General features: G+C 30.4%; 4 protein-coding genes across 4 annotated transcripts; 2 read left to right on the forward strand and 2 right to left on the reverse strand.

Annotated features, from left to right (window-relative positions):
- The first annotated feature begins 4,007 nt into the window (after positions 1–4,007).
- On the forward strand, positions 4,008–5,509 carry LOC111308951 (caffeoyl-CoA O-methyltransferase). Its single transcript, XM_022907665.2, has 5 exons — positions 4,008–4,181; positions 4,301–4,380; positions 4,474–4,618; positions 4,751–4,882; positions 4,971–5,509. The coding sequence occupies exons 1-5, from the start codon at positions 4,089–4,091 to the stop codon at positions 5,262–5,264; spliced, it is 744 nt and encodes a 247-aa protein (XP_022763400.2). The 5' UTR covers positions 4,008–4,088; the 3' UTR covers positions 5,265–5,509.
- A 5,722-nt stretch (positions 5,510–11,231) lies between these two features.
- On the reverse strand, positions 11,232–11,842 carry LOC111308952 (small ribosomal subunit protein uS9). Its single transcript, XM_089746791.1, has one exon. It carries the CDS (start codon positions 11,799–11,801, stop codon positions 11,361–11,363), a length of 441 nt encoding a protein of 146 aa, XP_089602917.1. The 5' UTR covers positions 11,802–11,842; the 3' UTR covers positions 11,232–11,360.
- Positions 11,843–14,785: 2,943 nt separating this feature from the next.
- On the reverse strand, positions 14,786–15,555 carry LOC111308953 (small ribosomal subunit protein uS9). The gene has a single exon (XM_022907667.2). The coding sequence runs from the start codon at positions 15,459–15,461 to the stop codon at positions 15,021–15,023; it is 441 nt and encodes a 146-aa protein (XP_022763402.1). The 5' UTR covers positions 15,462–15,555; the 3' UTR covers positions 14,786–15,020.
- A 2,750-nt stretch (positions 15,556–18,305) lies between these two features.
- On the forward strand, positions 18,306–21,229 carry LOC111308955 (wax ester synthase/diacylglycerol acyltransferase 11-like). Its single transcript, XM_022907672.2, has 6 exons — positions 18,306–19,417; positions 20,021–20,093; positions 20,206–20,273; positions 20,397–20,609; positions 20,711–20,848; positions 20,965–21,229. Exons 1-6 carry the CDS (start codon positions 18,611–18,613, stop codon positions 21,112–21,114), a joined length of 1,449 nt encoding a protein of 482 aa, XP_022763407.2. The 5' UTR covers positions 18,306–18,610; the 3' UTR covers positions 21,115–21,229.
- Positions 21,230–22,054: the final 825 nt, after the last annotated feature.

Raw genomic sequence — 22,054 nt, forward strand, 5'->3', positions numbered from 1 at the left:
TAAAAAAAATGTTATTTTTTACATAAAATTTAAATTCCACGAATGAGCATTCAAATGCCTTATATTAAAGTTTCTCCGATCGATATTTCATGTTTAAAATCGTTTTTCTTGATTTGAAACCTTTCCAAGACTGTCGTATATAAATTACTAGCTTCTCGTTCCATTCATTAATACATCATATTTAATCATTTGAGATTCATTTTTCAAAAATATTCCAACAAGTATAAGACTCTCCATCAAATAACATTACCATAAGCTAAAATGCAAATAATAAATGAAAAAAGCACAGATAATATAGTACAAAAATAAATACCATTATTTATACATTAAAGTCCATTCAAAGATAAATTGAATTTTTAAATTTTTGAAGAACTTATGAATTATCTTTTTTATGCTAGTATTTTGTAAATACTTCTTCAAGGAAATTTTTTTTTTAGTGGGTAGAAAAAAAATGCATTTTAAATGTGGACTTCTAAACAAAATCATCACACAACTCAAAAAGGAAAATAAATAGAGAAACAAAAAAGTTGACCATTGCCATGTGTATAGGCTACATGCCATTTTTCATTAGAAAATTAGAAATATGTAGACCTTAAAGAGCCCATTTTGATTATTTAAATGGATTCAATTCTTAAGTATTAACAAAACTTGAAATTCATATCACATGATTCATATGCAAACGGAACCAAGTCTAATGTGGTGAGAAGAAAGAAATTAAATAATGTGTGTTTGACCAAAACAAAATTTAAGAGAAATAAATTATTAATATAGGGTATATTTATATTTTCATTTAAAATTTTCCATATTCTCATAAAAGAAATTATCAAATACAGACCAACAAATCTTTAAAATTGATAGAGATGAGAAAAAAATTGAGAAAATTAAAAAATTGATTTGAAATTGTAATATTAGATTTGATTATGATCGATTTTTTTTTATTTGATTTAGATCAAGTTTGGATATTAAATATATATATACTAAGTTCGGATCAGATTTCGAATCAACATGTGAAAAATCGAAAGAACTGAATCGAATTATATATTTTTATTAATTTATATATATATTTTTAAGTTTTTATAAAATAAAATAATTATTTTATTTAAAAATTTATTTAAATATATTTAAATTTTTATTAAAATAATATAAAAATAAAAATTTTAAATTTTAAAGATCGATGAATCAAATCAAATTAAAAGAATTTAGTTCTAATCGATTTTAAAAAAATCAATTCAAATTAAAATCATATTTTAAAAATTTATAATAATATACATTATTCAAAAAATTAAATCAAATTCAATCCACTCTATCATCTTTCCTAAAAATTAGGGAGAAAAAAAAATGACAAAAGCATTTGAATATATAAGTACGGAACGGTAGTGTGCAAAAGGAGTATGGGTAGGTTCATCACCAAAATTTGCCATTGAAAAGTATGGCTAATGGTAACGTGTTAGGCAATGGGGAAAGATGAGTGGCTGAGCGCCGAGGATTGAGGGCTGGTCTACGAACCAACTTTATCATCAATGCACAAATAGACAAAACAGCCGCCCAATTGACTGCCCATCAATATTACAAAGAGAAATAGTGGCAAATCCACACGAACGAGGAACCAACAAATTAAGAAGTAAATGAAATTTGTAGGAAAAAAAAAAAAAGGCAAGAAAAAGAGGAGAGGTGCGTGCGAAAGGGTTGTTAGCACCAAAGCTTTGACTCAAAGCAAACGACTCTGCCACCTCCACCAAACCCGGTATTTATTTATTTATTTCTATTTGATAATCCTCTACGACTTTTCATTATTAAACACCATAAATTAACCTTACCTACAATATATATATATATATATATATATAATTATCTCATATATCGTTAATAAAGTTTTTATTATACAATTATGATTAAAAATTAATTTTACTTTTAGTGAATAAAAAATTAACCCATATATATAAGTAAAGGGAGGAGATTTTATTAGCATTCAAAATTTAAAATTTAACTTGTACCACCACTTCAATAATACTTCATGAGAAATATTTAAATGTGCTACTGAAGTTAGATAGAGGTACATTATCATTTTGTACTGTAATTAACATAAAAAAACATAGCTGAAGATATAACAATTTGTAACAATTATCTTTCATTAAAAAATGTGATAGTATGAATTAGAGATTTAATTCAATTGATTTGTATAATTATTTAAAAAATAATATTTAATAAAATTTAAAATTCATATTCTAACACTTATGATTCAGTCCTCTATTTCTATCTTAACCAAAGTTATTTATAAAAAAAAAAAAAAGTAAGAATATATATGCAATAATTGTGTTATTTTATATAAGAATTTATATATTGATTATTGAAATTAAAAATTTAGTATTCCATCAACTAATTACTAATTACATGATTATTGACATTTTAATATTTTATCAACGTATCACATCCCTAAATTTCTTTTTATATGTTTATTTTTTAATGTTGAGAAATGTAGGGCGTTGTATATTATATTTTTTTATAACCATGATTAGTTGTTGAGCTAAGATTGGAGTAGTGCGTACAATGCTTGTTCTTTAGAAAATATAAAATTAACGTTTGGTCAAAAAGGTTGCCCGCCTATGATCTGGCAGTGCCAGATTTCTTAATAAACTTTTGGTTAAGATAAACTTCCTTCAATTTTTTTTGTCTTTTACTTTTATTCCTCTTTTTTCATTCATTCGAGTGGAAAATTTTCAAGTGTGAATGTTACATTGGAGAAAGTTTAAGGGGTTGAGGTTATGACCTTTCAACCTTTAACAGACTTGCTCAAATATGGAATCCAAGCTGAAAACTATTACTTAAGTGACTAAAAAAAATTAGAAAATTGTAAAAAAAAAAAAAAAAAGTTTTTACCATGGTTGGTAGGAGAGAAATTTCGAATGCAAATATTATATTAGAAGTAAAAAAAAAAACTTTTTTATGGAAGATGTATTTCTATCTAACCATATAATTATTTTTTTTTTCAAAGTTGCTCATTTTTAATTATTTCAATCCAAACATAACAAAGTCTCTTATTTATTAAATTTAAAACTTAATTTAATTAATTCATATAATTATTTTAAGATATAATATTTAATAGATCTGAAATTTAAATTTTAAAACTTGATTTTTTTTTAGGCCGTTACTTCTTTGTACCAAAAAACAAAAATCCCTTACCAATAAAATAACTTTGCATTGAAATTAGAAAAAAAAAAAAAAAAAAGGGATGACAAAATCATGAAAGGTATATAAACAACTGAAAATTGAATCAATCATCTCTACTAAATGCAATTAATTTCATGCTCAAAGCAGTTGTAGCTCCTTAATCCGGACACCAACTCCCTATAGATTTTTTTCCTCTTTTCTACAATGCTTGCCCAATCCACCAACCTCTTACCAACTCTCCATTTGCCTCACAAATACATAAACCAACCAGAGTTGGTGGATCCCACCACTATCATTCCAATCAAAATTCTTCTAATAGCAACTTTGAATTAACTTTTCATAGGAAAAGAAAAATATCCATGAAAATTAAGCTGTTATGCTCTAATTACTTTTTGATTTGTGGTTAAATTATTCACAAATTTTGTTTAGGTATGGTAATTTTATAACTAAATATCAATTTGACTTAAAATGAAATAAGAACTTAAATGGTGCCAATCCTTTATAAATGTTAAAGCAATGATCTATGTTAAGACTCTCTTTAACCCAATAAGTAAATTAGGGTTAAAATTATTTTACAAGTTTGGTGAGATGGTAAAGGTTGAGAAAGAAAAGTGATTTTCATAATTCATGGATTGACCTTATCATCACGTCATGACTTATTGGCCTACTTTCGATCCATGCCACAGTGAGGGTAAGAATGGGTCCCATTTCATACTCGTGCAATTTTGGGGCTTCACCAACCACCAACCGGGTTGGCAGGCGGTCCAACCACCTAAAGTCTCGGTCCAACCCGGATTTTCAACTTCCATATAAACCCTTTGCATTTCCTCTTTCAACTCAGGTTTCCTTTCAAAGGCAATCGAAATCGCAGGCACAGAAAAACAGGAAAGCAAAGAAAGAACCTTTGAAGATTTGTAGCAATGGCAACCAATACACAAGAGCAGCAATCTCAGGCTGGTAGGCACCAGGAAGTTGGCCACAAGAGCCTTTTGCAAAGTGATGCTCTTTACCAGGTATCATCTTTAAGCTTCCAATTATATTATTATTTGATTATTTTGAATGTTTAATTTCATTTTGAATCGATATTTTGACATTAGTTTTTGATTCTATAAATGGGATTTTGGTTTTGCAGTATATCCTTGAGACCAGTGTGTATCCAAGGGAGCCTGAACCCATGAAGGAGCTCAGGGAGTTGACTGCCAAGCACCCATGGTTCGTTTCTAATTGATTCAGATTCTCAAATTCTTTTCTTTCTTTTTTTTTTTGGTTTGAGATTTTAATTATTGTTGATTTGATTGGAAACAGGAACCTTATGACTACATCAGCCGATGAAGGCCAATTTTTGAACATGCTTCTTAAGTTGATCAATGCCAAGAACACCATGGAGATTGGTGTCTACACTGGCTATTCTCTCTTATCCACCGCCCTTGCTCTCCCCGATGATGGAAAGGTAGTTAATGATTTAAAAGACAAAAAAGAAAAAAAGATCTTAAGATCTTATCTTAAGATATACACAAAAAAAGAATAAACCTTAAAAGACGAGAAACTCATTGAACTCTTTTTTTTTTTTTTATGTTTCCAGATCTTAGCCATGGATATTAACAAAGAAAACTATGAGTTGGGTCTGCCTGTTATTCAAAAGGCTGGCGTTGCGCACAAAATTGATTTCAGAGAGGGTCCTGCTATGCCAGTTCTTGATAAATTAGTCGAAGATGTAAATTTCACCAACCCCAACCATGTTTTTTCTTTTTCGTCAGAAATTGGTAATAATTGAGTTATATTCTATATTGAAAAATTGACAGGAAAAGAATCACGGATCCTTTGACTTCATCTTTGTGGATGCTGATAAGGACAACTACTTAAACTACCACAAGAGGCTAATTGAGCTGGTGAAAGTAGGTGGTTTGATCGGCTACGACAATACCCTGTGGAATGGGTCGGTGGTAGCACCACCTGATGCTCCTCTCAGGAAGTACGTCAGGTATTACAGAGAATTTGTTTTGGAACTCAACAAGGCTCTTGCTGTTGACCCCAGGATTGAGATCTGCATGCTCCCCGTCGGTGATGGAATCACCCTTTGCCGTCGGCTCAAATGAACCACCACCACCCAACATTGACCTAACGTCTCTCGTTCGGCACAAAAAATTTGACATTAATATCTTATGTATTTTCAATTTTCAACTCCCCCTTCCCTTTTTAATTTCGAGAATCTTTATTTGTGTATTTTCAAATCACAATTATTTTCTCAATCTATGAATATTCGAGTTAAAATAATATTTTCAGGAATATTTGTACTTATTCAATTTTATCTTATTTGCATTTCAGGATTATTTGTCTTCAATGCTTTGCAAATTTTCTTATTTAAAGCAGTTGAGATCTGAGTTTTGATTATTAATTCAGCGGAAAACTTTCTTTTACACCTTATAGTTTAGATTCTAAGCAAGTTATAATTAGATAAGAAGCTTTTTACAATTAAGAAACATTTTCACAACTAGCAGGTAATGTTTAGGTGCACCTGATCGATGCATAGGTTTCACTATAAAATTTGAAAGAGTAAGCAGAAAACAAACATTATAAAAAAAAAAAAAAAAAAAAAAAAAAAACAAACAGATCTCAAATTTTAAGAAAGACTCAAATTGTCAACAACGCGTAAGGCTTTCTTCATAAGTCGGTGATCGATAAAAAATGATTCTTACTTGTCATTTTATACGGTAAATGTTTTGAGGCAGGACCTTCTAGGTATTAATTTATGAAACACAACGACTACATGACAGCGTATTAGCGTATAAACTTTCTTAATTAATCTCTAAATTGGACAAATAACCATCATATTTCATTCTTTATATTCAAATTGAATTGAATTAATTTTTAAAGATAAAAATTCTTTTAAAGGTCAACAATTTTTTATTTTCTTGATTGGGTTTTAATTTTTTATTTAAAATTATTAAGAACGAATATTGATTACTCAATCTAAAAATCCCATGTTCAAATTGAATTGAATTAATTTTAAAAAATAAACAAATCCTTTAAAGATTAAATTTCATTTTCAATATGAGATTTTTTTTTTATTTAAGATTATTAAAGATTAAATCGTTTAAATTAAGAAGTATTCTGCTAGCAGAAGATTATACTATTAATAGCTGATTTTTGGTTCGTATGTTGCTTTGTTCTATTCGATAAAATTACCCGATTACCAATTTTCCACCCACCAAACTTTATCTCACTTCCAGTCTCGGGTCTTTAACCACTTTTGCTTAATATGCATGTTCAAGGCATACAGGTGTGGTGAGTGAACGATTGTATTGTTATGTGATTATTTTACCACTGATCAAGATTATAAAGGGTGAAAACAGAAGACAACAAGGGTAAAAACCATGAGACTTAGGCTCCGTTTGGATTCACTCACAGTATCAGTGCGAGAAGAATTTTTATTTTTTTGGTACAATCGCACCATTTCATTTCGTTTGGATGTCCACTGATGCAGTGTGATTCCACTACACTGGAGCAATAATTTTTCACCGGTAAAAAATGATTCAGTGAGCCATTGAACTGGACCTTTTACTATAATATCATTATTTTTTTAGTTTGTATTTATATTTAAATTAATTAATGTTTTATATTTTACTTGTTTAATATCATTTTGTTAAATTTTAATTGATATAAATATATTATTATCAATTTTAAAAATACTTATTATTTGACATAAAAATAACTTTTAATCATTTATTAATTTTATAAATCTAAAATAATTTAAAACTTTTATTATATATAAATTTTAATTTAATGTCCTTAATAATAATTTTTTTATTTCATTACAATTCACATTTCTATTATTGTTACATTTACATTCAAACACATATTTTATCTCAAATTTTAATTTTACCAATATAATGATTAAATTCATTGTTACAATTGTTATCAATCTCATTATTTATTTATATGGACCTTAAAATATAGAAATAGACAGAAGTTAGAAAGGGAGAGGCCATAGCACCACAGGATAAAGCTTTTCAGGCTTTACCCATGTTGGAAAGAGGGTGCCGCACCAGCATTTCTGGTCAAGAGACATGGTCTAATTGGCAAAATGTTCAATTTTATCCTCAACGTTTGATGGGTTGCTAAAATCAGAATCTACCTTTTTAATTTTAACAAATAAAGACTTAATGTATTCAAATATAACAATTAAAAACTTAGATGAAATTTGGTGAGTGTATAATATGCTCCGTTAATTTTGTCAAATGACTAATATTTTTGCTAAATAAGCTGACAAATAAGATAATTACGTGTAAAAATTTTTAAAAATATTATAAAAAAATTTTAAATTTTCTTAAAAATCTTCGAAGTTAATATCTTTAAAACACTTAAACTAAAACAAAATAAATAAAAATTACCAATTTGATAAAAATAAAAAATACCCATAAATTGAAAATTGAAAACAAAAAAACCCAAAAATAAATTCTTCGCAAAAATTAATGTTAAAATACTTGGATTAAGAAAAAAATTGAATTTAAAACCCTAATTGAAAACTTAAATGACAAAAAAAGCACAATCATGAAACCTTTAAGAAGTGGGTACCATACAAAACACAAATAAATGGTTTAAGCGAAAAAATATCACATAATCAATAAAGAAACTAAGTTTTTGGTGGACAACTCAATTGGTTTGAGGTTTGCAAAGAAATTAAAACAAAGAAAATTTTTGAAAAATTGGAAATTTTTGGGTAAAATTGTTAGGGGCAAGAAAATTTATTTCGGGAAAATTTTGAGAATAAAGGGGAAGGAGAGGTTGATGGGTACGAGAGAAGGATTGCAATCAGTGTGAATTACAGAATTAAAAAGAGACAGTGAAAAAGGGTTTATTTCTCTTTTTTTTTTTGTTAATAACTTTTTATTTGATAAATAATTTTTTACCGAATACTCAACAAAATCCAAATAAACATTAAAGTACTAAATCAGCTGATTTTTAATATTTTCACCTGTTATTATTGTATGTATCATTCACGACATAACTTTTGTTGAAATATATTCTATATTATTATAAATTAATAACATTTAATTTTTATTTATATAAATTAAAATATTTAATTTTAAATTAAATAATTAGTCAAACATTTAATTTCAAATAAAGCATTTAGTCCGTCTAATTGGAGGAGTGATGCCTGCGAATTTCAAAAACAAAATCGTGTAAGCATTAATCAAAGATTCAATGCCGGATGATTTACACGTGTCACTCTCTTGTCTTTCAAGGGTTGTCCCTGAGAAAGTACAACTACAAATAGGCAATTGCGTTTTGAGTTAGCACTACCGTGAATTAATTTACATACGACTTGTCAAATATATAAGTTTGGTGATTAATAAATTTTCAATTGAATTTATGTTCTTTTTTTTTTCTTCTTTAATAAGGAAGAAAGTCAGAGAGGAATGATTCCAACCTTAAAATTTGACATTCCTAAAAAACGATAATAACTATTAAGTTAAAACTAAATTGGTAGAATTATGAAGTTAGGAAAGCTACCGGACTTTATCAAAATTCAAATTAAAGACCATATCTAGCATCTAATGATTAATTCGAAAAAATATCAATACATAAACAAGTTCTGAGACTATGATCTAAGAATTTCAGAATTTAAACATGTATTTTATAGGAAAAATGACACTATGTAACCCATGATGAATGGAGTGCTAATATTTACGTTCATTTTAAAATACGGACCACACGAAAATTGAGCGGCCTCTTAAAGTTAAACATTAGGATGATTAAATACTCAATTGAAAAGATATATAATTTTTAATTTGAGCTAAATCATGATCGAATTTATTCAAATAAAAACTTTTTGAGGAGATTGAATATCACGAACCATTAACAGACACCATTTAGTCATCCAATATAGGCGGAAAGGAGTAATCAACCACCGATCACCGTCATCCATTCGCACAACCACTCTTTTAAAACCTCGCCGTCCAACTAGGACACGATGCAGTGATTACATTCTTTAATTGAGATCAGAGAGTACTAAATATTGTGTTTTTTTTTTTTTTTTTTTTTTTGGTTTGTTTGTTCATATATGTCTAAGTCGTTTATCCACCAGCAATCTTACCAGGGCATCCATCTAATAAGACAAATAAGACATACACTCGTACGCTTTTAACATGCACATACAATCATGCCAATAAGACATTCTTTAATAGACATACACTTTTCATAAATAAGACAAATAATACTCGTTTAAGTCGTTTGAATGTTACAATTTTCAAGTCTACATACACTCATACAAATAAGACATCCACCTCCTCACATGCACAGGATATCACCTTAATAAAAATTCCAGGATTTTTAACGCTAGGATATTAGTTTTAGAAAAAATCTAAAATCTCAAAAATCAAGGCTAATAAGTTAAGGCTAATAAGACCTCAAACAAAAGCATACCATAGACATAGACGACAGCACCAACTGAATGACAATACCACAACATGAAGATGTATAATCGTCATTGCCAACAGAGTTCCACCACCACCACCAGTCAACAAAGTTAACAAGGGAATAGTGCAATATGAGGAACAGAAAATTAAAAGACAAAACTCTACAATTAATTACTCACTCTCACTTGTTCACAGATCTTAAAAGTTAAAACCCATATCAAACTCTTCATTGTTCAAAAGCTCATATACATTCTCTAGAATACTATATGTTCATATGTAATGAAAACAGTTTATTAAAAACATAACTAAAGTAACCAAGCCGAAACAAGTTGAGCCTGAGTGTAGAAAATGTAACTCACTTGAGCTCAAACTTGATATTTATACTAACATCTACTCAACTCCCATTTGATACACCTCTATTTAAGACCATTTCCTTCATTGAAATATGTGTTCCCACCATGTCTTAGGCTTTGCTTTGTAAGAAGGTTGGAAAACTTATTAATCTAATGGTTAAAATTCATAACCACCTTTCTATTTTATAGCTTAACCATCAGATTAATAAGTTTTCCATCCTCTCTACCTAGCAAAGCCTTAGTGTCTGGCAAGTCATATCACTTTCCACTCAGTAAATCTTTAATTTCATCATATTCTAAATGTAGCACAAGAACTCACCAAAGAATAACAAAATATAAAATAAAAAAAGATTGCTTAAACTAAATCAAACAACAAAAACCAAATCATTTCATAAGCACAGGACAAAAGAATCCAACAAAACGACGACAATTAAAGGTATGTATCCATAATAATAAGGCTGCAAAGAAGAAAATTCTGAGATTCAATGAATAGAACTATCATCACACCAAATCTTCCATTTCAAAATTCTTTCCTGACACTTTACCATCACCACTATTACATAAGAATGGTTCTTAATATTATTGAAATTAAAAATATGATTGTTACTTTTATTATGAAGCACCATTAATTAAAAAAAGGGTCTAAGAGCAATCGAAGGTATAACTAAACCCCAAAGTTAAAGTAATAAAGAAAAAGAGTAAGAAACTATACAATAATAGCAAAAACGAAAATTTTTAATTTTTCCTTTCATGTCCACAATATGTCTGCCAAGACTTAAGAACAAATACAACCTAAAGCTATGTATCGCAAGTAAATGAGATATTGTACAGCCTATCATATGGTTTCAAACACTTTCCCTTCACACCAAATGCAGTATAATTCCTAACAATAAACATTAAACTACACTAAGTCGGTAATAATGGCTTCCAAACAAACATGGCATCATACTCATAGCAGTAACTTAGTACAATATAAATTTTACTAAGTGGATAAATAATAAACCTCAAATCACCATTAATCAAACAAAATTAAAACACCAAAATGTACAAACAAGCTATGGCAAGTGGTCTAAAACACATCTAAAAGTTATTAACATTATACTGAGACATAAATAATTATCAAAGAGGAGCTAAACAAAACAACTTTAAACTAAACCTAAATAATCATAGAATAGCCAATAAAACACGAAAAGCAGCATGAATATATCAAATAAGAAAGCCGCAATAATCTTAGGCGTATATCTAACGATTTACGCAATGACTCTAAATTAAGAATAGAGCAAAACAAACATTTAAAATTCTGAAAATGAGTAATAGCTAATTCAATCCACATAACAAACTTAATTCAAAATGAACAAAACCATATTATCTCTTGAAAAAGAACAAAACCCAGTTTCCCAAAACAAAACATGAAATTTCTTCAACGGTAACTCTTCTGGAACCTTGCCCTAGCACCTCTTCCACCGAACTTCTTGGGCTCGCATCTCCTTGGATCAGCCACCAGCAAAGTCCTATCGTACCTGACCAAAATATCCTTAATCTCCTTTTTGCTTTGCTCATCAACGTACTTTTGGTAAAAAGCGACGAGGGCTTTAGCAATGCTTTGACGGATAGCATAGATCTGAGAAGTGTGGCCTCCGCCTTTGACTCGGATCCTCATGTCAACGCCAGCGAAACGCTGGCGGCCGAGAAGGAGGATTGGCTCAACAGCCTTGAAACGGAGGATCTCGGGTTCAACAAGCTCGATGGGACAGCCATTGATCTTGATAAGACCACGACCTCTCTTGCAGTAGGTTACAGCCACCGCTGTCTTTTTGCGGCCGAAGCATTGAACGGACTCGACCGGAGCTCTTTCCGCCATGTGTTTTGTTTAGGGTTTCGCTCTTCGCTGAAAATGAGGAAAATGAGGTCGGCGTAAATAGATTTTATATAAGAAGTGGGGTTAGGGTTTTTGATAGGGTTGGACGGTGCGTTTTGGGATTGCCATATTTTTTTCTGGGGTACAATGGGCCGGGGTTAATAATATTTTAAGGCCTGCTCCATTTTGGAGACTGGACTAGATACAATTTCGGGCCAGGCTTAAAGTCCAAATTCTTCATACTGCAATATTCATATCAGAATATAAAACTATGATTGGTTATAGAAAATATATTTATTTTTTATTTTATAAAAAATGTGTTCGTTAAATGAAAAATTAAAATATGAAAGTGTGTTTGATATTGTGTTTTGTGTTTATAAAATAAAAAATAAAATTATGAATTTATTCATGGGCCATAGAACAAAGAGTACATCATTGTTGCCATCAAAATGTTTCGTCCAATTATATTAATACACGTGGATATTTAGAAGAATGAGACCATATTGCTAGAGTGAAAAGCTTTGTACATTTGTTTTTTTTGTTGGTCTCGTGTTCTAGACTAGATTAGCGAGTGGAATTCACCTAAATCGTGTTTTCATATTTTCCCTCGTATCTGTTCAATATGCCAGAAAACATTGAGAACAATTTTTTTATTCTTAAAATTGGATGTATTTTTATTTTCATTTTCCAAAAAATATTTTCCTTAAATATCTAGCAAACATGTTTTCACTTATACTTTTTATTTTTTTCATGAAAATAAAACACAGAAAAGGCTTATGTTTTCTTAAGCAAAAGGCATCCTAAGTTTTATCTAAGGTGACTTTTAGGTTTTTTCTTTTTTTTTCCTCATCCAAAGTACTTGTATGTTTCTTTTTAATGTAGTGCTCATTGTTTATGGCTATCTATGCTTTGAATAAGGTTGAATAAAATAGTAAATCAATAAATAAATTGTTTTCCTTTATTATCATTTTATGTACCCTTGATTTTTTAAAATATGTAAATTTTTTTTTTTAATTTAGAGGTAAAGAGTTTCTGAACTTTTCATAATTCATTCTTTTTACGGGTTGATCCAAGGAAAGTTGGTCCATCTCTTTGCATACGTATCGTATAAGACTATTAGTAAAAATTACAAATCTAACTATGACCTGACATTCTCTTTAAAAAGAATAAGATCATAAAGATAAAAAAACAAATTTATCATTATAGAATACTAAATTTTAATTTCGTAATTTAATTTCATTACATTTTATTATTGTACATTCAACTTTAATTATTTTTAATAAAAATTCACGAAAACAAGCATTCATTTAATCATTTATCCGTTACTTTTTGAACCAAAGCCAACGGCCACGAATCTTACCACGTCTTAAAAAAACCATCTTAAATTGTGAGATATTCAAGTATACCTACGTTGGCTCCATTCAGTAAAGAATGCAACAAAATTTCCCACCTATACTGTACATAAAAAAAAAAAAAAAAGACTTGAATGATTGATCCATGTCTTCACATGCTCATGAATCACGCGTCACCTTTAAAATTCTCGGATTTTAAATAAACTAATACCCGCTAGGCGATGGGTATCAGCGGAAACTAAGCGAAAATCTAATATCTAGAAAACCCAGGAGAATAAACGAGGAAAGCTCCAAATGAGCATACCCCAAGAAGACCATATGCAATCTTCACTGACTACAGAGTTCCACCAGGCTAAAAGGTGAGCTCAAGCAAATCAAATACTCAATCAAAGGATCTTAATACTCGGTTTGAGCACATCTCTTCATTCTTCAAAATCTCATATATTTGTATAATACTAAATGTTTACATATAAAACAAAAATGTAATAAATTTTACTCTTAAGGGCTTAACTGGTGCCATTTTCCTAACCAAGGATCCATTTGGCAGCATGATAGATAGGAGTAACTCCCATGGCGCTGTGGTAATCCCTACTACTGAACCCTAAATCAATCAATAACATATGACCTAAAATCCAACAAAATCACAACCATTAAAACTATGTATCCACAATAAGACTACAAAGTACAAATTATTACAAAGGATCAATAAGTTGAACTATAATCACACTAAATCTTCCCTTTCAACATTCTTTCCTGACACCATACCATCACCGCTATAACATGAAGATTTCTTATATTATTGAAATTAAAATTTGATTGTTACTTGAATTGTGAAGAACCATTCATTTAAAAAAACCACCTAGAAGAAAACCTAGGAATGTAAAATTAAACCAACAACAAGAGTAAGAAACTATACATATATAACATGATGAAGAAATTGAATTTTTCCCTTCATGCCCACAATATTTCTACCCAGACATGGAAACAAACACAACCTAAAGCTATGCATTGCAAGAGTAACGACTATAATGTCATCCTGCAATAGAGTAAATGAGCCTAACCCTTGATTCCAAAAACTTTCCTAAACACCAATAGACATAAACTATAAATATTAATTTACAGAAGCCAGTAATCTTAGCTTCATACCAAACAGGGAAAGAGTAATAACAGCAAATCTGATATTAAGTATGCTAAATTGACAAATCTCAAACCACCACTAATTAATCAATGTTAACATTCCAAAATGTATCTACAAGCAATAACAAATGGTCTAAACACATCTCAAAGTCAAAACACTTTTCCAAGTCATTAACATTGTACAAAGGCTTTGTTTGGTAGGAAAGATAGAAAGAGGTGAAGATGAAAAACTTGTTAATCTAATGTTAAGCTGCAAAGAAGGAAAGCAGTTATGAATTTTAACCTTTAGATTAAAAAATTTTCCATTCTCTCCTCTTTCCATCCTTTCTATCCAGCAAAGCCTAAGGGTTCATTAGGTAGCTTGGTGGTATTGACCCCCACCGCACGGTTTTATGACTGGACGCTAAACTATAACCACTATAAAAGAATACTAAATAATCATTGAATAGCCACAGAAAAAACGAAAAGCAGCACGAATATATCAAATAAAAAACTCAATAACCTTATAAGTATGTCTACGGATTTATGCAATGAGTCTAAATCAACATTAAAGGAAAACAAGCATTTAAAATTCTTAAATTCAGTCATAGCTAATTTTACCCAACATAACAAAACTTAATTCAAAATGAACTAATTTTACCCAACATAACAAAACTTAATTCAAAATGAACATAACCATACTATTCTTAAAGAACAACAAAACCCAGATTTCCAAACAAACCAGAAAATTTCTTCAACGGTAACTCTTTTGGAACCTTGCCCTAGCACCTCTTCCACCGAATTTCTTGGGCTCGCACCTCCTCGGATCAGCCACCAGCAAAGTCCTATCATACCTGACCAAAATATCCTTAATCTCCTTCTTGCTTTGCTCATCGACGTACTTCTGGTAAAAAGCGACCAGAGCTTTAGCAATGCTTTGACGGATAGCATAGATCTGAGAAGTGTGACCTCCGCCTTTGACTCGGATCCTCATGTCAACGCCAGCGAAACGTTGGCGGCCAAGGAGGAGGATTGGCTCGACAGCCTTGAAACGGAGAATCTCGGGCTCAACGAGCTCGATGGGACAGCCATTGATCTTTATCAGACCACGGCCTCTCTTGCAGTAGGTTACGGCCACCGCTGTCTTCTTGCGGCCGAAGCATTGCACAGACTCGACCGGAGCTCTCTCCGCCATCGTTTTCTGTTTTGGATTTCGAAGAATTGAGGCGATTGCTCTTTGCTTAAAGTAAAAACCCGAAGAAAAATGTGCGGCGTTAAGAGGTTTAGATGAAGGTTGGGACAATTAGGGTTTTTAAATGACTAAACGGTGCGTTTATAAGTCCAAGGACTTCTTTTTGGGTTATAATAAGGCCAGGTTTAGTAACATTTTAACGCCTGATCCAATTTAGGAGATTGGACCGGATTTATATTTGGTTCAGGCCTAAAGTCCAATGTGCATGAGTATTTTTTAAGTATTTTTTAATGCATTTAAAAAAAATAGTATTTTTTTAATGATATTTGAATTATTTACAATATGTGTATAAATACTTATTTATCAATTAATATGATTAATATATATAAAAAATTGGCTATAATATACTTGCCCAATTAATTTATAAATATGATTAATACGTTAAAAAAAAATATTAATCTTTTAACATTTACAAATATATTTTAGATTAAAATTAAATATACTTATTCATCAATAAAATAATATCATGGATCAGGTCTGGACCTAAAACATTCTAAACGAAACATGTCAATAAATGGGCAGCGATGGTGCTAAATTAGCAATTGAAGTGACTATGAATAGTTATATTTTTTGGGTTAGATTTTGAGTAAAATCACTGGTTAATATTTTTTTTAGAGGTGTAAATGATATATTAATATTTATAAATTATTTAAATTTGATTCGAATAAAATTTGTATTTTGTTTGATTATTATCAAGTCGAGTTTGAGTTCAAATAATTTGATTAATTGATTAAATCAAATTTGAATATTTTTATACATGATTTAAGTAGCTCGCGAACTTAATTAAGTTTTTATATTTAAATATATTTTTATTATTTTAATTAATAAAATATTTTGAATTCGAATTCGAACACAAATAATCAAGCTTTTGTCAAATATAAAAATCAAACTTATTTTTTCATGTTAATTAAGTCTAATCAAATGAGTTCGAATAGCTTGATTTTTATCTCGAGTCAAATTCGAATTAAAAATATAAAATTCGATTGAGTTTAAACCGAATTTTAAGCCTCGAATTTCAAATCAAATTTAAGTTCGAACCTAATAATGTATCGATTCGAATTTGATCGATTATATCTCTATTTCCTCTTATTGTTATCATTTTTTTCTTTGTTTCATGTTATATTTTAAGTGTATTTCACTTATAATTTTTTTAATTACAATAAATAATTATATTATAATTTATTATTTATAAGTATGAATTTTATATAAAATTTTAATAAATTTTATATAATTTTAAATTATAATTAATTAATTATAATATAACGATAATTAAATAATATGTTTTCATAAATTATTAGTATTTTTATCACATACGTTAGTAATTTTATATAATATGATAATATTATTTTGGGGTAAAATAATCCATTGTTCTGGGCATATAACCAGAATACATATGGTAGCAATGAATTGAGGAAAAGCAGGAAATAGGTGGAAATGATGGTGCAATCGACAAAATAACCAAAAAAAAAAAAAAAGAAGAAAAGGAGGAAATGGTGTGTTACTGTACCTGTCTTTCTCACAATAAATCATTGGGGCTGCAGGCACATGGAATCATGAACTTTGCTTGTACAACTCTCATAAATTATGAGTCATAATCATAGGTTTATTAGTTTTAATTTTCTGAACTCAATTCACACGGTTGATTTAAGAGCCGCCCCCATCAACGCGGTGCTTTTAATGCTTTAATGGTTGTTGATGATGACGACGACGTTTCGTGGAGTAGGGAATTCCAATACTCTGGATTTTTTAAAACATGAATCTAAAGGAAAAAAAATTATATTATATAGTTTTTGGTATTAAATATTGTTACGACCGCAAAGAAAAGAACAAGTTTGATCCAAGTTGTGTTGTGTGACTGAGAATATGTTCTTCTGCAGATCAAAACTGATGACTTTTCAGTTCTTTACCTTACTGAAGAAATTGTATCAATTTTTTTTTCTTTGTCTACTGAGAACCCAAATCACGCCAACGATTGCGATGTTTGCCAAAATGTCATAAAAGGTGCGACAACTATAAATCTAATGGACTCGCGAATCTTTCTCTGATCTCCACCCTTGTACGTATTCAGAAAACGACAGGACGGTTGCCTACGTCCCCTATATAGCTATAATGACAAAAAAGGCAAGAAAAAAACCCAAATATATCATCAAAATAAAAAAGTTAATGTGGACCCAAAATTTAAAATTTATAAGCAGACAGAGTGTTTCATATATTTTTATTGTATAAAATATTAAAATTTAAATATTTATATCATATTTTATATAAAAATTATATATTATAATTATATTAATATAAAAATATAAAATTTATATTTTTTATTTTATTAAATTTAAATATAATAATTATTAAAAATTTATATTATATTATTTTAATATTTTATATTATATCATATTTATATAATATTTTAAATTATCATATTTACAGTTATAAAATCATTTATAAAACTTAAAAAGTACGATTCCGCATTAAAATATATTTTTCAAAAAATAGATGGGCCAAATTTGCAGGAGGATGGACATTCCCAATTTATAGAAAGAAGAATCCGACGGGCTATCTTCCAAATCTTGATGTTGTATCTAATATTCGTGTATAGATATAATATTTATTTTTTATCAAATATATTTAAAATGATAAGTTTAATATAAAATATTTTTTTATTTTTATTAAAATTTTAATTTATATTACTTTAATTTTTATATTTTTTTAATAATATTTAAAATTAACAAATTTACCGACTTCTTCGATCGGACAGCATACATATACGCTTCCCACTTTCTACTATTTTTCACTTTAAAAAAAAAAAAAATGAAAATTTCTGCAGCCAGAGGTTGGTGCTTAATGGTGTTAGTTTCCACTTTCCAATTTCTTGACTTGAAAAATTGCCATCCTACTTCAATTAGGGGACCCAGCGTTCTGTGACTTTTATTTCGGCCCCACATTCGGACTGGCACAAAAACCGAAACAGAAGAAACTCACCATGGTTTCATTGACTTTCTGACCAAAATATGCTATTTTCTAGTCCACTTATGCCACAACAGGTTAAAAAAACATTGTCCAGTGACTAACATCCAATTCCCCCTTTTCTCCCCCACATGGCGTACCCGGGAACTTTCTCCGACGAACCGTTAACTCCCGCCGGCCGCCTTTTTCTTCAGCCACAAACAAACATCATCATCCACTGTATCCTCCGTGGCAGAAACCACATTGACATAGATGCTGTAAAATCGACTGTTAAGTCTTCCTTGATGATGCAGCATCCCAGATTCTGCAGCCTGCTAGTTCGTGACAAGAACGGGTTTGAGCACTGGAGAAGAACCCAGCTGGACATTGACCAACATATCATCGTCATTAATAACCGGCTCGATAAATCGGGCAATTTCATGGACGAAAGCCAAGGTTTTAGCACTGAAGAAGAAGATGAAGATTATGATGAAGCAGCAGTGAATCAGTACGTAGCGAACTTAACAGTGAGCAGTCCTTTAAGTACGGACAAACCCTTGTGGGAATTACATGTTTTGATGGCGCACAAGTGCTCTGTGTTCAGGATTCATCATGCTCTAGGGGATGGGGTCTCTTTGATGTCCATGTTGATGGCGAGTTGCAGGAGAGTAGATGATGCAGATGCGCTTCCCAGGATGGTTCCCGAGAAGAATGTGGAATTAAAGGGCGGGAAAAGAAGGGATTGCTTTTGGTTGTTTGGTGTCTTCTGGTGGTTTGTGAAGATGGTTTGGTTCACTCTGATGTTTGTGATGGAGTTTACCGTCAAGAGTTTGTTGCTTTGTGACTCGAAAACGGTGATAACAGGTGGTGATGGGGTGGAGCTCTGGCCCAGGAAACTCGCTACTGCTAGGTTCTTGCTTGAGGACATGAAAGTGGTGAAAAAGGCTATTCCCAATACTGTAAGTAACAAAAATATTATTGTTCCATGACTCTGGTTTCTAGGCCTCCACAGATTTCTATTTACTACAGTATTTATGATTTATAACAAAAATCCAGGGCCTAATTTGATACTCAATTATTGTTGAATTGTTGCAAAACCGGATTTATCGGGTGTTTTATGTTGTTTTATTATTTTTTTTTTCAAACTTATTTTCCAATAAAGTCTCTCCAGAAAGTTTCAAGCTAAAATTTCGTATTTGTATTGGGTAGATAAGTTACGTAATGTCTTTATGATATTATTTTAGTAGGTTTTGGGTCTTTTTCGCATTTTGCAGTTGACTTTCATGATTTGCCTCATTATGCTGTCTTCCTAAAAAATTGGAGGACTTGTGAATTGTGAAATATACTAGTATTATTAAAGTCGGCCTAGCTCACTTGGTTACGATTAAACAGATTTGAGATTCGAATCCCATAACCTGCAAGCTTTTCCTTAATCCATATATATATATATATATATATTTATACACTAAGATTATTCTTTTAGATTCAAATTTATTTGCACAATATTTTTTATTAATCTTCAACCAAGCTAGACCTTTCCTGATCTTATGCAAAATATGCAGACCATTAATGATGTCCTTTTAGCTGTGGTGTCATCTGGGCTATCAAGATATTTAGATCACCGAACACCAAATGGTAAAGTTTGTTGGCAAAAAGAAAAAAAAAACCATGACTTACTCTGTCCTACATTTTTAATCAAACACCTGTAATATCTAGATCTGATTTTACTTACAATGTTTGTTGTTAGCCTTGCATGAGGGCCTTCGTATGACAGGGGTAGCTATGGTTAATTTAAGAGCACAACCAGGGTTGCAGGTCAGTTTCAGCTTTCTGTTTTCATATTCCACAGCACTGCTTTTTGGCAATTTTGGATTCCCCCTTTTTAATGCTAGAAAAAAATTTCATGTGGGTTGGCTGGTGATGGCTTTTGTTTGTCAGGACCTATCCAAATCAATGAAGGGCAATTCAGAAGCACGATGGGGTAACAAATTTGGTGTAATTCTCGTTCCTGTTTACTATCACAAAGCTGGCAATAATCCTTTGGAGTATTTGAAGAGAGCAAAGACGACAGTTGACATGAAGAAACACTCCCTGGAGGCTTACTTCTCATACAGAATTGGGGATCTTGTGATGTCACTGCTAGGACCAAAGGTGGAGCAAAACAAAACGATAATGAAACCTCATAAAACAGTTACTTTTGATGTTTTTGTCTACTAATTACCTTCTTTGTTTCTATATCATCGGTTTTGCAGTATGCTTCTTTGCTTAATTACAAACTCCTCTGCAATACTACCTTCACAATCTCAAACTTGATTGGCCCTCTAGATGAAGTTACACTTGCAGGCAACCCAATCTCCAGCATTAAGGTCAATACAACCAGCCTACCACAGGTACAACAACCCATCTTGAATTGATGGATTTCTGTAAGTGAAAATTGCTACCAGGTGTGTTGGATCGATGAATTGCATTTAAGATGATGATACTGGTTTTTGTGGTGTTAATTCAGGCTATCACAATGCACGTGTTGAGTTACGCTGGTAGGGCGGAAATGCAAATTATTGTAGCTAAAGACATCATCCCTGACCCAGAGTTTCTGGCTAAATGCTTTGAAGATGCCCTAACTGAAATGAAGGAGGCAGCATTGCGGAACCAATGAAGCATAGAAAAACTTTAATTAATAGGTGTGCAAGATATAATTCATGAAGAATTTTCTTTACAGATCGCATTTATCACATGAAAATTCCAGCGAATCTTTCTCTTTTTGCTTTTTACCTCATTTGCTTTTGAATGTTCTACAAGCTCTGTTTTGCTCGCATTTCTCCTTACAACGTACAAAGTTCACCGCAAATTCGATATACCATAGTCTCTGTTCAGTTCTTATACGGAACATAACCAGGAAAAAAAAAAAAAAGACATGTTACTTTCCTCTTGGGTTTTTCTTATAGATCAAAATAAAACCTTTTAATTAACCTAAAAGACTGTTTTCTATAGTGCGTAGTGGGATGGTAACATGTGATTTAGTACCTTAATTATCACTTTTTATAATTATATACATATATATAATTTATAATTAAATAATTTTAATTTATTTTCATCAAACATTTTATTTTACAACCAATAATATCATGATATGTGACATTTTTATTAATTAATATTTGTCGTGTTCATATTTTAATTAATAGTATTAATCAAAGATGTAAAATAATTAACAAAAACAAAGTTCAATATCTAATCATGATTTTTTTTTATAAATATTAAATCGTAAAAAATAATGTAATTCAAAAATCAAATTACATATTAATTCTTAAAAAAATATAACCAACGTTTTCAAAAATTGACATGACTTGTGAGAGAAAAAAAAAAGGTTAATGGAGCAAATATGGCAAATTGTAGCAAAGATAAAATTAGAATGTTGATTAGCTGCAATTAAGGCGGGGTAGTAGACTTCAAATCATTGATGTATTATTGGGTTTACCCTTGTCCAAATTTACTAGTATTAGTAGTAGATTTTCCATTTTTTTCCTCGTAAAAAGTACCGAGTTTTTTTTTTTTTTTAAATTTCCAAAGTATAAATTAATAAATATTTATATTTAATA

Source organism: Durio zibethinus, chromosome 2, assembly GCF_047325235.1.
Source record: "Durio zibethinus cultivar Kanyao isolate XHJ-2024 chromosome 2, ASM4732523v1, whole genome shotgun sequence".
In the NCBI taxonomy this organism is placed as follows: Eukaryota; Viridiplantae; Streptophyta; class Magnoliopsida; order Malvales; family Malvaceae; genus Durio; species Durio zibethinus.